Source organism: Ursus arctos, unplaced genomic scaffold (assembly GCF_023065955.2).
Source record: "Ursus arctos isolate Adak ecotype North America unplaced genomic scaffold, UrsArc2.0 scaffold_1, whole genome shotgun sequence".
NCBI classification, from domain to species: domain Eukaryota; kingdom Metazoa; phylum Chordata; class Mammalia; order Carnivora; family Ursidae; genus Ursus; species Ursus arctos.
The window spans coordinates 73228014-73242172 of record NW_026622763.1 but is presented as its reverse complement, the minus strand read 5'-3'; the positions used below and the strand labels follow the sequence as shown (position 1 = coordinate 73242172).

The following is a 14159-nucleotide window of genomic DNA, read 5'->3' as shown; positions in this document are numbered from 1 at the left end:
GCCACGTGCAGGCCGAGGGGTTGCCAGCTCTCGAGGCCGACGTCTGGTCGGTGCCGTTGAGGGTTCCCGCCACTGCTGCTGGCGGGATTGCGGGACAAAATTTCTCGCTGGCTAGCCTTCTTTTCCCTCCCGCACTTTGGTGGGGAGGGGGTAGATCCTCGTGTCAGTGCCCAAGTTCACGATGACCCGAGAGAACCCGAGGAAGTTGTCGCCCCAGCCATATCCCCCAGTTTCTCAACTTGCTGGCCTCGGAGGGGAAGGAGCGCCGAGGCCGTGACCGCGACGGTTAGCCTGCCCTCTTCCTGTTGTCGTCGTTGGCAAAGTGGATGATAGATTTCGAGGTTAATTCTCAAGGGAAGAAGTCAGTAAGGGCACATTACTTTAGAGGAAATTTTTAATAAGCTATTTAGTGTTGGAAGTTTTGCTAAGCTAAGGACCCTTACTTCTAACCAAATACCAGCATCTACCTGCTTTTCATACATTTACAAAATTATTGCCAGGGGAATCTGAGGCTTTCCTTGTTGTTTAACTCAATGCATCGCTAGCCTTCTCTAAGGAATTTAGATGTTACTTCTGCTTGAGCCTTGTCACTGCTAACATTAAAATATTTTCTAGGCTATTTTAATATCGTATTCTTAAACCTCGGCCTAATGGTTGGGATATCATAAGCAGGAAGAAATTATTCATTCGTTTATTCATTTGTTCAACAAATATTAATTGAATTCCTCCAGTGTACCGGCTCTACTTCAGACGCTTAGATAGCAAAGCAGGCAGAATCCCTTCCCGTATGAACATTGCACTGTAGTAGAAAGTGATAGACAATAAACACAATTAAATTATATAGCATGTTGGAAAGTGATAAGTGGTAAGAAAAATGAGGAGGTTGCAACCCACAGTACAGCAGGAGTCTTAGAAACTGGAGAATGAAGTGAATAGGTTGGAAAAGTTGATGTTTTTCCTTTCTGGGTATCATTTACTAGTTTCTCAATGTAGGAAATAAAGCACTCTTTTCACCTCTGTTCATGTCATCTCTCTCTCAAGGAAAAATAATGGAATTAACTTTTATTTAAACAAATTGTAGAACAAACGAGTTCATCTGTTGAATTCATTTTGCTTTTAAGAAGAAAATTTCATAAAGACTGATTTTTTTAATTTTGCAAATATGTAATTTCTATATCCTCTAAACAGACAAGATTATATCTACTAGAGCTGTGCTATTATCTCTAGCAATGCAAATACCCAGTAGAAAAATAAAACTAAGCATCCCAGATGATCTATTCTCTGCACTACAGAGTCACTATTTGTGACTAAAGTTACAAATAACCTCCAAATGCCTAGAGAGCTTGCTGTTAAGATTGGATTCCCAATTTAATTGGAAACTGCAACATAGCAATTATTAAATGTGATAACTTTTCTATGGTTTAATAGGTGTTTTTATGAACTCCCTTATTAGGGAATATGTGTTGTTTGTCCCTCCTTAATACTAGATGCAGGATAGAGCCCAATAAGATCCAGCCTACAGCCCCATAATCACTACTGGCCTAGTCATTTCTCAGTATATCTTGAAGAGATTAATTTAGGGATTATGGTTTTATTGGCCAATGAAGTGAGAGAGGACAGCAAATATGAAAACGAACAACTCCACTATCTAAGTTAGAGATTCATTTTCATGTATTTGTTTCTCAGAGAATTGAAATTATGAACTGCAAACTTTTTGAAGCACTCATTTAGTATGTTAGACTGTCTCAGAAGTCTGTTGAGTGTTCCCTGAGGGAAAGTAATTAGCAAGTGTGTAATTAATTTCTCTTCAAAATTCTATTCTCAGGTCTTGTTTTTTCAGGTATACGTTAAGAGTCTGTCATCTTGCCATTGTACAAAGGCTTATATGTTAATATGTATTTATTAAAATCTAAATTAGGCTCCCAACTTAGAATCGTGAATATATATGTACTGAGCTCAGTTCTTTGGTATACAAATTTATACCTATTAGTTATAGGTATATACATTTTTTATGGTATCAGTTCAATCTTCAAATTAACAAGTGCATTTAAAAATTTGACTTTAGAGCTGAAATATGGTGAACTTGAATGTCAGAGTTCATTGACTTGTCAGTGCCCTTTAGCCAAAGACTAGCAGGAACATACCTGTAGTTTAGTAAAATTGGATCTATTGAATTGTTGACATAACGAAGAGCATACACCATGGAGCCTTTGGTAAGAGGGTGTTAGAAAATAACTTACTATGGGATTTAGGCTTGTATTATGCTCTTTTTAGAGAACATTTAAAGAAGAAGGGCTTTACTCTGAAATACATGTTGTCAGAAAATGGGAGGAATTCTATGATTGGGTATGTTAATTTTTATTTAGAAGGTAAGAAAAATAGATTGAGGCCAAATCTGTGATTGGTAAAGAAGGAGCAGTTACACATATCAGCCAGGATAGAGGGATGTTTGGTCATTCTTGTGGTTTGGACAATGCTTTTGTTTTTGTCAGGGTTCAGACACGATTACGGAATGGTCTTGTTTTTATTGTGATCCATCACAATCACAGAGTAATTTTGTCTAATGTCTGTTAACAAGAGAACACCACAACCTTACTGTGAGCTCCAGGCCAACTCCTAATACCAGAACCAAGCCAGTTCCCAGCTGTCTGGGGCTGCTTTTCTCATTCTCAAACTTTTTTTTTTTTTAATATTCCTCAACATTTATAATATTTAAATAGTATATTTAATAACAGTTAACATAAGTGTATTTAAATAATTTAAGATTTTCTCTGTAGTGGAGTAGATTCTGTATTTCCCATATTTTTTTGCTCCAAAAAGTTATTAGTTCTAACTATAATCTTCATAATATTAGAATAAAATTAAAGTCTAAAATACTACATTTTGCTCAAATGACTCATCTATTTGATAGATATATGTTTTCAGCCTGCATCAAACTTATACCCAATGCTAAAGGTTTAAAAGAATTTTATTTTACAGCAAACATCAAATCAGACGCAAACAGATTCATTATCTCCATCCCCTAATCCTGTGTCACCTGTGCCTTTGAATAACCCAACAAGTGCCCCAAGATATGGAACAGTGATCCCTAATCGCATCTTTGTAGGAGGAATTGACTTTAAGGTACCTATTTATGCATGCAACGTAGTGTATTTTTTGCATTAGAAGTTATTTTCTCAGAAATACTTTGTACAACTACAAAAATAATAATACTTACCAATTGCATAATGATTAGTAGTTTTCACATTGTCTTACTATAAAGAATCTTTTCAATAACAAGGTAGGTTAAATAGAATATATGAAATTGTCCAATTTCACATACAAGAAAATTGAGGCTCATTGTCATATCTATAGGCTCCTAGCTTCTTAGTGACAGAGTGAAGACTCGAATCCTAGTATTCTGTCTGGCTCATAGTTTCATATTCTTTATTTCACCATACCACACTACTTATACTTTATTATGTAGTACTCCAGTAGACCAAATAATGCATGACTATAATTTTTTTAAAAAGACTTAATATTTAAAAAAACACAAAATTTAGTCCTATGAAATCCTGGTTCTTTATCCCAGTTTTACTCTCAGGTTCCCACTGAGTCATCACCTGAACTTCCGTCTTTCACAAATTGCTTTCTGCTACCTAATTAAGAATTTGATCACCAAAAAAACACCTGTGACCTTGTCAGAATAGAGCATCTTAACATTAATATATTTTAATTATGTAATCAGCTATTTCACTGTTTCAGAGAAGCTTAGTTTGTTGTTGTTGTTGTTGTTGTTAGATGTTTTGCAGCTCCATTTGGGAGGAAGTAGTAAACACCTATAGGAAAGGCTTACATGCCTATTTTAAGTAGAATATCCTTACTTCCAAGTATATATATAGAAGGATTTCCAAGCTTCCATTTTATAGACTGCAAATTACAGGGATAGTTGTTTTTCTTAATTAAAAAAAATCTTTGTGCTATTAGGGTATAAAATTTATTACTCACTATTTCCCCATAATCAGTCTTTCACAATTTGGATGAAATTACTTTTTTTCTGCTCAAGAGAAATGTTACACTTAGTGTATTTGTCAGAATAATGATTCTTAAGCAAGTATGTGATTGGTTCACTAAAAATAAAGGAAAATTATTTCTAATGAAATGTTTATTTTTTTTAAAGATTTTCTGTTTCTATGGAAAATATTAATGGCTGACCATAAATATTCAAGTTGAGTATTCATGTTCAGAATTAATTTATATTACAAACAGTATATTTTTAAAATAAATCCTCAATAAATGGAAATATTTGTATGGCTAGGCTATTCTAGGTTACGGAATTCTTTCAACTACATTATGAACTTTGGAGGCCATTGTTACAATGCAGTTATAGCTTGCAGGTAATTGCTAGGGTTCCCTCCCTGATACTTATCCCTTTTCCAAAACCAGACAAATGACAACAAGGATATAGTTTACTGTAGTAGCAAGCCTTGTCAAACTTTTTAAAACTTTTCTTTTTGGAAACTTATAGCCCATCCCTCTTCATACCTAATCATCTTGACTTTCTGTCTCCTTATTTTTCAACTAAGAAGTAGAGCTGCAAAATTGAACTAGTGATTCTTCTATCAGAGAATAGTTTGAATTAATTTGTTTTCAAGTATCTAATAAAAATTCTTATTCTGACATTGATTCTATCTTCAGTTTATTGAAATAAAAGGTTTTTAATTATTCTTAGATTAACCCAGTATTTGTCATCATCCAGTTCAGCAGCTTTAGGTTACCAACTAATAGCTGATAATGTATGTAAGTAGTGAGGTAGCAGAGGAATCAAGAGGCATTGCTCTGCTATTGGGCATGTCTTTGTCCATGTATATAAAGAAAATTTTTCTCTAGAGATATAGTTCCCCATGGGATAGTTTTACCGGAGCCAGAAAATGAAATTGCAATGAATTTAGTGTGAATACTCTAGGAAAAGGTGATATGAGTCTATTAAGAAACTATTTAAATTAAAACTATCTTTGTAGATTTCCTGTACATTATAGTCTAATAATGACTCAGATTTTTATTTTGAAGATCATAATATCATTATTTAGCCAAAATGTATATTGAATACAGATAAACTATCTAAAAACTTTATATCTTGTAGCCACTTCATTGGTATCACAAACTGAGTTCAGGTACTTTTGGAAATATATTCCTTTCCTAAGACCTTACTCTTCCTGGAGACTGCTGATTAAAATAGAGGGTCTGGTATATGCCAACATCCTAGTTCCACTGCCATGATCATGAGCCTCTCTGAGCCATAAGAACCAGTAGTCATATGCCTTTACTATAGTTACAGCCATGCCTAATTCAAATGATTTTTAAAAAAACTGACCAAAAAGAATTTCTTTAAATATTAGTAGACTTTCTTTGTAGTTTTAAAGTAATTCAGCTTAAAAAAATTTTATTGATTGTAATAGTTTAAGAACAGTTACTGCATAAAGCAATGTTTTTACATTGATTTTAATAATTTAGTGGTTTATGTACTGTTTTTATGCTAAGAGGCATTCTTATATTCATATTACTATTTGCTTATAATCTTTTCTGTCTCCAAAACAAGCATAAGACTTGTTTCATTTTTTAGCAATTAAAAATATTTTTTGTGTTTTTCTTTTATGCCATTAGACAAATGAAAATGATTTAAGAAAATTTTTTTCCCAGTATGGGTCTGTTAAAGAAGTGAAGATTGTAAATGACAGAGCTGGAGTGTCCAAAGGGTTAGTATCATTATAGAAAGTACATAGAATTAACAATTGTGTTTTTATTGGATTATTGGGTTTTATATGCTAACTTACTTTGATTCCATTTTTTAAAAAGAGAATTTCATCCCCTCTTCTTTTCCTCAAACCTTTAATCTCCCATTTCGTGTGTGTGTGTGTGTGTGTGTGTATTTTGGAGAGGGGAGGACACTGTAACATTCCTTAATTTGTTGGGAAGTTATTCTCTCATGGGCTGAAGGACCATTCAAAGTTAGGTAGCAAGCATTTAATGTTGAGTAATGTACAGTAGCTAAGGAACCAGAAGCTAAAGGAATCAGATACTTTTGGAATTGTGTGCTTGCTTTAGACTAGAGAGAGGTTTATTTGAAAAAAGCTGGCATAAGAAATGTCTGTAGGTTTTGCCTCAGAGACCTAGTTAGGGAACTAACCTGAGAAATACAACTTTAATGAGAATGATTTTTAATTGCCAAATCAAAGAGAATGAAAACTGAGAAGAAATCAGTAGGATTTGTCTAAAATCACTAATCACCTTATGGCTGTTTCAGTGGATTGGTATATGCAAAAGCCAAATTTCAGAGAAGAAAGAGGTAGTTGACATAGTGTACTCACTTAAGAAGTTTGACAGCAAAGTTAAAGAAAATGGGTAAGACAGCGGAGATCAGTGAAGGATTGTGTCTGTTATTGAAAGAGAGGCAGGACATACATACTTATAGACATAAGAGAAAGGACCAGTGAGGTGGATAAAAAATTATACTAGTGGGAAACCACATTTAAGTATGTCAGTTGAGCACTTTGGAAGAAATGGGATTCTGCAGAGAGGTTATTTTTAAACAATTGAGATACTTCCTCAGCTGACAAATAGTATTAGGATGAGGTGAGATTGTACCACTTGTATTTGGTTAATAGAATTTGCAATATTTTGGTAATATCCATTTTTTAACCATTGAAAAACACATGGAAATGTAAACTGTATTTTATGCCTTTTCCACTGGGTGGTGTATGTGTTCTACCAAAAAAATTTAGCATAAAAATATTTCCTTAGCCCTTGTTTAATGTTTGGGCAAATAGAAAAAAGAGAAATTCCTTCGTTTAAAAAAATAAACTTTCTATACAATAGAGTAATCATGAATCAAAATAGTAGTCAAGATATTTATCACTACTCTAGTTTCCTTAAGTTATCTAAATAGAAATTATGCAGGGGGGATATACTTTTTATTTCTTTCATATCTTTTTGTCTATTTTGGCTTTTTGGATATTGCATACATAATATATTTGTATCTTGAACATTATATGAATTGTACTCTGCAGGTAACAATTATATATGAAAAGTAGATATAAAATCTATGATATATATATTTTTAATTGATTTATGTTTGGGAAATACTAATTACATTATCAGTTTATTTGTGCTAATAATAAATAATACATCTGTATACTCGTTTGTCAATATAAAAAATTTTATTGTGTTGAAATTTTTATTTTTTTAAAGTTTTTTTTTCCTACTCTGATTCCTATTTAAGCTAAACTTCTGTTATTGTAAAAGGAGATTATTGCTCTGTACTAAAATTTATTTTATCCTAATTTGTAAGCTAGGACACGAATCCTTCAAGCTTTCCTGCCTTATATACGGCTCAGATCTGAAACTGTTTTAAGATCCTGGGTTGTTGTTTTTTTTTTTTTTCTTTTAGTGCCCTGACTCTAGGAGGAGGTGACAGTGTTATGCTCTGAATGATTCTCTTAAATTTTGCATGATGGTGCACCATAAAAAACTGCTCATTCCTACAGTGGCCCATTCTTAAAAAGAAATTTAATTTTAATATAATGCTAATGAAATGTTCTAAGAAAATAATTAATGTATTTATTTAGGTATGGTTTCATCACTTTTGAAACACAAGAAGATGCACAAAAAATTTTACAAGAGGTAAGATCTTTTGATGTACTTAACTTCATTTTTTGGAGTTTCTTTGAGATTAATCTTTAGGATATTTTTTTCATTATTAGCATTCCAGTACAATGATTGATTGCTAGAAAAAAAAATTTTAACTTATTTGCATCTCAAGATTAACACTGCTCTCCAAAAAAATTGAATTAAAAAGAAATTAAACAGGGGCTCCTGACTGGCTCAGCTGGTGGACTGTGCAACTCTTGATCTTGGTGTTGTAGTTTTGAGCCCCACGTTGGGTGTAGAGATCACTTACAAATTAAATCTTTAAAAAAAAAAAAGATTAAACAAATTTTATCTACAGAAGAACAAATTCCAAATCATTGCATGAGTATGTTTGCGAAGTTATAATTTTTACTTCATTTGCTTACTAAGAACTTGGGAATAGATGTTTTCTGAAGTGTTAATAGCACTTTGAATTCCTAAAAACACTACAAACATGAATTCCTAGGGTGAAATTATCTGAGATTATTTCCCTCTTTTATGAAAAACTTTATGTAAGCTAAGAACATTCATAGAAAAAGTCTAGCTTACAGTTCAGTGTACTAACTTTAAATTTGACAAATGTTACATTTAATTTCTTTAGGAAAAAATAGAGTTTGAATTGTACATTATTAAATCACATGCAGTTGATCCCATTATTCATAGTAGTTATGTTCTATAAAGTTGCCATGAACACTCAATTAGCAAATATGGGACTGTTGCTCCTAGAAGAAATACAAGGTTCACACAAGTTTCTGTTTACATTATTTCCATCAACCAGTCAATACATAACTTTGTTTTATGTGTGCTTCCGTTTAAAGACATCATGTTAAATATATATTATTGATTCACTAACATTGAACTCCTGGCCAACAGTGGTATAACTTGTGTCTGAATTCAGCTTATTTAAAACATTTTCTCCATAAGGCAAATGACATCTTCTTGTGCTTAGGAACATTAGCCAGCATTTCAACACTACACTTGAGGGCCATTTTAAATAGCAAAATTAAAAAAAAAAGATAGCAGAATCATCAACATAAAACACAAAAATGCATAAAACATGGCACTAAACAACATGAAGCAAACTCTTGTTTAAGAACTGAGACAAAAGGTAGAATGTTGCCTTGTTTGGCCTCAGCCTGGGACTGTGTATGTCAGGCAATTCAAAATCTCCACCTCTGTGCTCATGTCCACTAGTAACCACTAAATTGCCACAAGTATTGATTTTAGGGTTACAAATAATTTTAGTGAATAGGTAAATTCCCAAATATGGGCTCTATGAATAGAGGATCGACTGTATTCCAATTAAAGAACTGTGGTCAAAGCATTGGAACCAAGATTCAAACCCAGATGTTTTAATATCCAAAGACTTTGTCCTTTCCAGTATTCCTTGTTGCTTTCAAAAAATGTTATAGTCTGAATTTTAAAAATTGTTTCTCACTAATTTTTCATTATTGGTTTCATAGTAGTACCAAGATAATAAAATAATTTTTTTCTTATTTTAGGCTGAAAAACTTAATTATAAGGATAAGAAACTGAACATTGGTCCAGCAATAAGAAAACAACAAGTAGGAATCCCTCGTATGTATTGAGAACTAATGTATTTTTCAGTGTTTTTGCATGGTTCTTTTTTGAAATATTAGACTTTTTCAAGAACTTAATTAAAATATCAGGCTTCTTTCATTTAATAAAGTTATTTTAACAAAGTTGGTAATCAAATGAATACTTCTTACCACAAATTAATATATGTTAGATTTTGGAGAGAAGGGAAAATTTTACAGAAATAATGGTGCTTACATATATTGCATATAGTTACATCTTTAAAGGAAACTCTTCTACATAAAAATATAATTTAGGGGAAGAAAGGGATAAAGAAAGGGGGGTTAATCAGAAGGGGGAATGAAGCATGAGAGACTGTGGACTCTGAGAAACAAACTGAGGGCTTCAGAGGGAAGGGGAGTGGGGGAATGGGATATGCTGGTGATGGGTAGTAAGGAGGGCACGTATTGCATGGTGCACTGGGTGTTACACGCAACTAATGAATCATCGAACTTTACGTCAAAAACCAGGGATGTACTGTATGGTGACTAACATAATATAATAAAAAACATTAAAATATATATATATATATATATGATTTAAAATTGCAAAAGTAATTAGAAGTATTTTTGGTACTACTAATTAGAAATTTTTCTAATTAGAAAAGTAATTTAAAATTAGAAATTGAAGATACTGAAAGTAAAAATATAGAACCAGTATCAGAAACTCTAGTTGCATGGTAGATACTGTAGCCTAACTAGATATGTCATAATTATGAGGGAACAATTCCTAAAGCTTTAAGAATTGGCAAAGTTGTGCCTTCCTCGAATTTCTGGATTGTTGTCTACTTTTTTCTCACTCTATTTATTATATTAAGCATCTTTACAGTTAGCTTTTTACCTAAATATTTATTAAAATCCATAATAGTCTGTGGCTAGAAGGAGATACATAAAATTAGTAACTAAATTTTCTTATTCTTCCTTAACTGTGTCCTAGTGTCTACTGGGACGTTTAAAACATTAGGTGGTTATTGTATACCTGTTAACAAATTAATAGTTGTGCTCATTTGGACTGTTCTATTTTTGACTTAGAAATTAACAGTTATGGGGTGCCTGGGTGGCTCAGTTGGTTAAGCAACTGCCTTTGGCTCAGGTCATGATCTCAGGGTCCTGCGACTGAGTCCCACATTGGGCTCCCTGCTCAGTGGGGAGCCTGCTTCTCCCTCCTCCACTCCCTTGCTTGTGCTCTCTCTCTTTCTCTCTTTCTCTCTGTCTCTGTCAAATAAATAAATAAAATCTTTAAAAAAAAAGAAATTAACAATTAACAAGTTTAATTTTGACTTAGCTATTTGTTAATTTAGAAGATAACTGAAGTGTCCTTAGTAGGTTAGTTCCAAGAGTTAAGCTGTACCATGTAGTAACAGTTCTATTTTACCAGCAGTAGGTATAAGTAGTAATGTTCATATGACCCATAAGTTACTTTAAAAAAAAAAAACCATAAATCACTATGCTGAATACGTTCAAACAGACGGTAAATTTGAGAAGTATAGGGTTAATAACCAAATGAAAGCATTAATTTTCAAATCCAGGACAAGTTGACTCCAAAGCTCTTTATACTTTTCTGCAAATAAATATTAAGTATAAAAGTAGATTTACAAACTACGGGGTATTTTTATCTCAATTTTTTTCTCAAATCTATCGCTTTTCCATCTCCGTTACCAACATTCTAGTCCTAGCTACCCACCTCACTTGCCTTGATTACCGGAAGAGCCTCCTAACTTGTCTTTCTGAATCCAGTTTTGGTACCTTCCGGCCCATCATATACAAGGCAGCCAGAGTTATCTTTCAGAAGTATACATTTTAGGGAGGCGCCTGGGTAGCGCAGTCATTGAGCATCTGCCTTTGGCTCAGGGCGTGATCCCAGCGTTCTGGGATCGAGTCCCACATTGGGCTCCTCTGCTGGGAGCCTGCTTCTTTCTCTCCCACTCCCCTGCTGTGTTCCCTCTCTCGCTGGCTGTCTCTCTGTCACATAAATAAATAAAATCTTTAAAAAAAAAAAAAAAGAAGTGTACATTTTAGGGGCGCCTGGGTGGTGCAGTTAAGCGTCTGCCTTTGGCTCAGGGTGTGATCCCAGTGGTCTGGGATTGAGCCCCACATCAGGCTTCTCCTCTGGGAGCCTGCTTCTTCCTCTCCCACTTCCCCTGCTTGTGTTCCCTCTCTCCCTGGCTGTGTCTCTCTCTCTGTCAAATAAATAAAATCTTAAAAAAAAAAAAAAGTGTACATTTTATATTATTCTCTGCTTATTTTGAGCTGTTCTTTCCTTTTCTTCCTATACTTTAGCCTTCTAGCCTTCTCTCAGTTCCAGAACATACCATATTCCTGATATACATTATTTTCTTTACCTAGAACGCTCTTTGCCATCCCATTCCCATCCCGATCTTTTTTTTTTTTTTTTTTAAGATTGGGCAAGGAGCCCAATGTGGGATTGAACTCACAACCCTGAGATCAAGACCTGAGCTGAGATCAAGAGTCAAACACTTGGGCGCCTGGGTGGCGCAGTCGTTAAGTGTCTGCCTTCGGCTCAGGGTGTGATCCCAGCGGTCTGGGATTGAGCCCCACATCAGGCTTCTCCTCTGGGAGCCTGCTTCTTCCTCTCCCACTCCCCCTGCTTGTGTTCCCTCTCTCGCTAGCTGTCTCTCTTTGTCAAATAAATAAATAAAATCTTTAAAAAAAAAAAAAAAAGAATCAAACACTTAACCAACTCAGCCACTCGGGTGCCTCCCAATCATTCTTTAATGCTCAGCCCAAACATCATTTCACAAATTCAATACAATTAGAAAATTCATACTACCCAGTGTAATACCTTATACTATCTCTTAATGTATTTATCAAAATTTTATTTAATTAATTAATTGTGTAATAAGCTAATAACTATTTTCCCCACGGGAAACTAACTTCCACACAGCATGTCCAATTTTTTTTCTTTTTTCTTTTTGGTTGTATCACCAGCCAAGTTCAATGCCTTGTAATAATACTTACTCAAAATTTATTTATTTACTTAACAGATAAACCTGTGGTTCCTTTAGTATCTTTGAAGCAAAATCCATAAACCTCCTGAATTGTGTGCAAAATTTTGTTTGAATGTATATATATCCCTGAGAAAAGGATTCATGGTTTTCATCATATTCTTAAAAGGATGGGATTAAGAATCACTACATAAGCAGTAACAATACTATATGAAATATAGTGAAAATATAAACACTCAGAAGCAGTAGTGCTGCTTAAAGTGGTAGGCCAGTGCTACTCACAGTGTGGTTTGCAGCCAGTAACAGTTCAGTTGGAGTCTGTCAAAATGCAGATCCTCAGGCCCTGTCCCAGACGTACTGAATCTAAATCTCTGCAAATCTGGCCCTGGAATTTGTATTCTAATAAACTGTCCACTTGAGTCTAATGTATGTTAAAATTTGAGAATTACTGGTATAATGGAAGGAGGATTGCCAGTTCCAGTAATTTACATAAACTTGCTGGTCAAATACTTAAACTGACTTGCCTTATATAAATTTTTCAAGTGTTCTCTTGACAAAAAAATATTTTTTTATTTTGGGGGAGGGAGGGTTTATACATAACTTGATCTGAGAAAAGAGATGGGAACCTGGTACTACACATGAAGATTTGTGGACATGTTTGCAATAAGCAGCAGTTATAGCAAAGGGAGGCTGGAGAATAAAAGAGTCATAGCCTCAATGATAGTAGATCCAAAGAATTTGTAGGGTGGAACCAAAATGTCTTCAGGAAACTTTCCAGCTTCACTGCCTTCATCGTCTTTGGCCTTTTACAAATATAGGTCTTACTAAGGCCTTAGGAAATTCATTACAGTGTCTATAGTCTTCAGTTAACTTCATATATAATTTATATTTGTAAAAATAATGACCTTGCTGAAAATAATGTAAATTTTAAGACTCGTGTTTGATTACATTGCTATTAAAATCTAAATTGGTGAATTTTTAGTATTCTTTATTGAACTTCTTTTTCTCTTATTCACTTTAAGCTAATAAAAGCTCTAAGAGAGTGAGTTTGAAAATACATACTTTGAAAATACTTTAACATATGGAATTTTTAAAAATTTGCAACATTTAATTTTTACTGTAACCATATAGATGTGTTAAGATAAACATTTTCAAGTGTTCAGAAATTATCTTTTTCAAAGTTAAACTGAACATTTTAATTATTATTATTTAATCTTTGCTTTAGGTTCCAGTATAATGCCAGCAGCTGGAACAATGTACCTAACAACTTCAACTGGATATCCTTACACTTATCATAATGGTGTTGCTTATTTTCATACTCCAGAGGTAACTTCTGTCCCACCACCTTGGCCTGTAAGTAATTTTCATCTTGAAAGGGTTTCCATCTATTCTATCAATTTTTTAAAACATTTATTTCTGAAATATTTCAACCATAGACAAGTATGAATAATAATATAACAGCCATGTCGTTACCACTTTAATAAATGTTAACATTTTGCCATATTTACCTAAGTTCTTTTAATAAGGGGAAATGAAATATGAGAAATTCAGGTAAAGTCTGCTTGTCCTCACTTTCTTACCCTCTTTTCTCCTCAGACATATCCAGAATATATAACCAGAATATCTTTCTTATCATTTTATGTTTTTACTACAAATGTAGGTATCCTTAAACAATAAGTAGTATTGCTTTGGGTGATTTTTAAACACTATATAAATAATCAGTTTTTCTATTCAACATTATGTTTTTGCGATTAAACCATGTTGATACTAGTATATCTAATTCACTTATTTTAATATTTAATAATATTCCATTGTACGAGTGTATATCCCCTTATTGATGGACATTTTAAGTTTTTTCTGTAATCAAGACTACAGTGAACATCTGAATCTTGTATGTATTATGTGAGAGTTTGCCTAGGAAAGTAGTCTTTAA

At 33.5% G+C, this 14159-nt stretch overlaps 1 protein-coding gene across 1 annotated transcript in view; it reads left to right on the top strand.

Moving 5' to 3' along the window:
* BOLL (boule homolog, RNA binding protein) overlaps positions 1-14159 on the top strand; it is a 53067-nt gene that overhangs the window by 1285 nt on the left and 37623 nt on the right. Inside the window, exons 2-6 of the mRNA XM_026492247.4 lie at positions 2980-3123; positions 5644-5735; positions 7605-7659; positions 9168-9243; positions 13452-13579. Of these exons, the coding sequence (XP_026348032.2) occupies positions 2980-3123; positions 5644-5735; positions 7605-7659; positions 9168-9243; positions 13452-13579 (495 nt within the window). The remainder of the gene's footprint in view (positions 1-2979; positions 3124-5643; positions 5736-7604; positions 7660-9167; positions 9244-13451; positions 13580-14159) is intronic.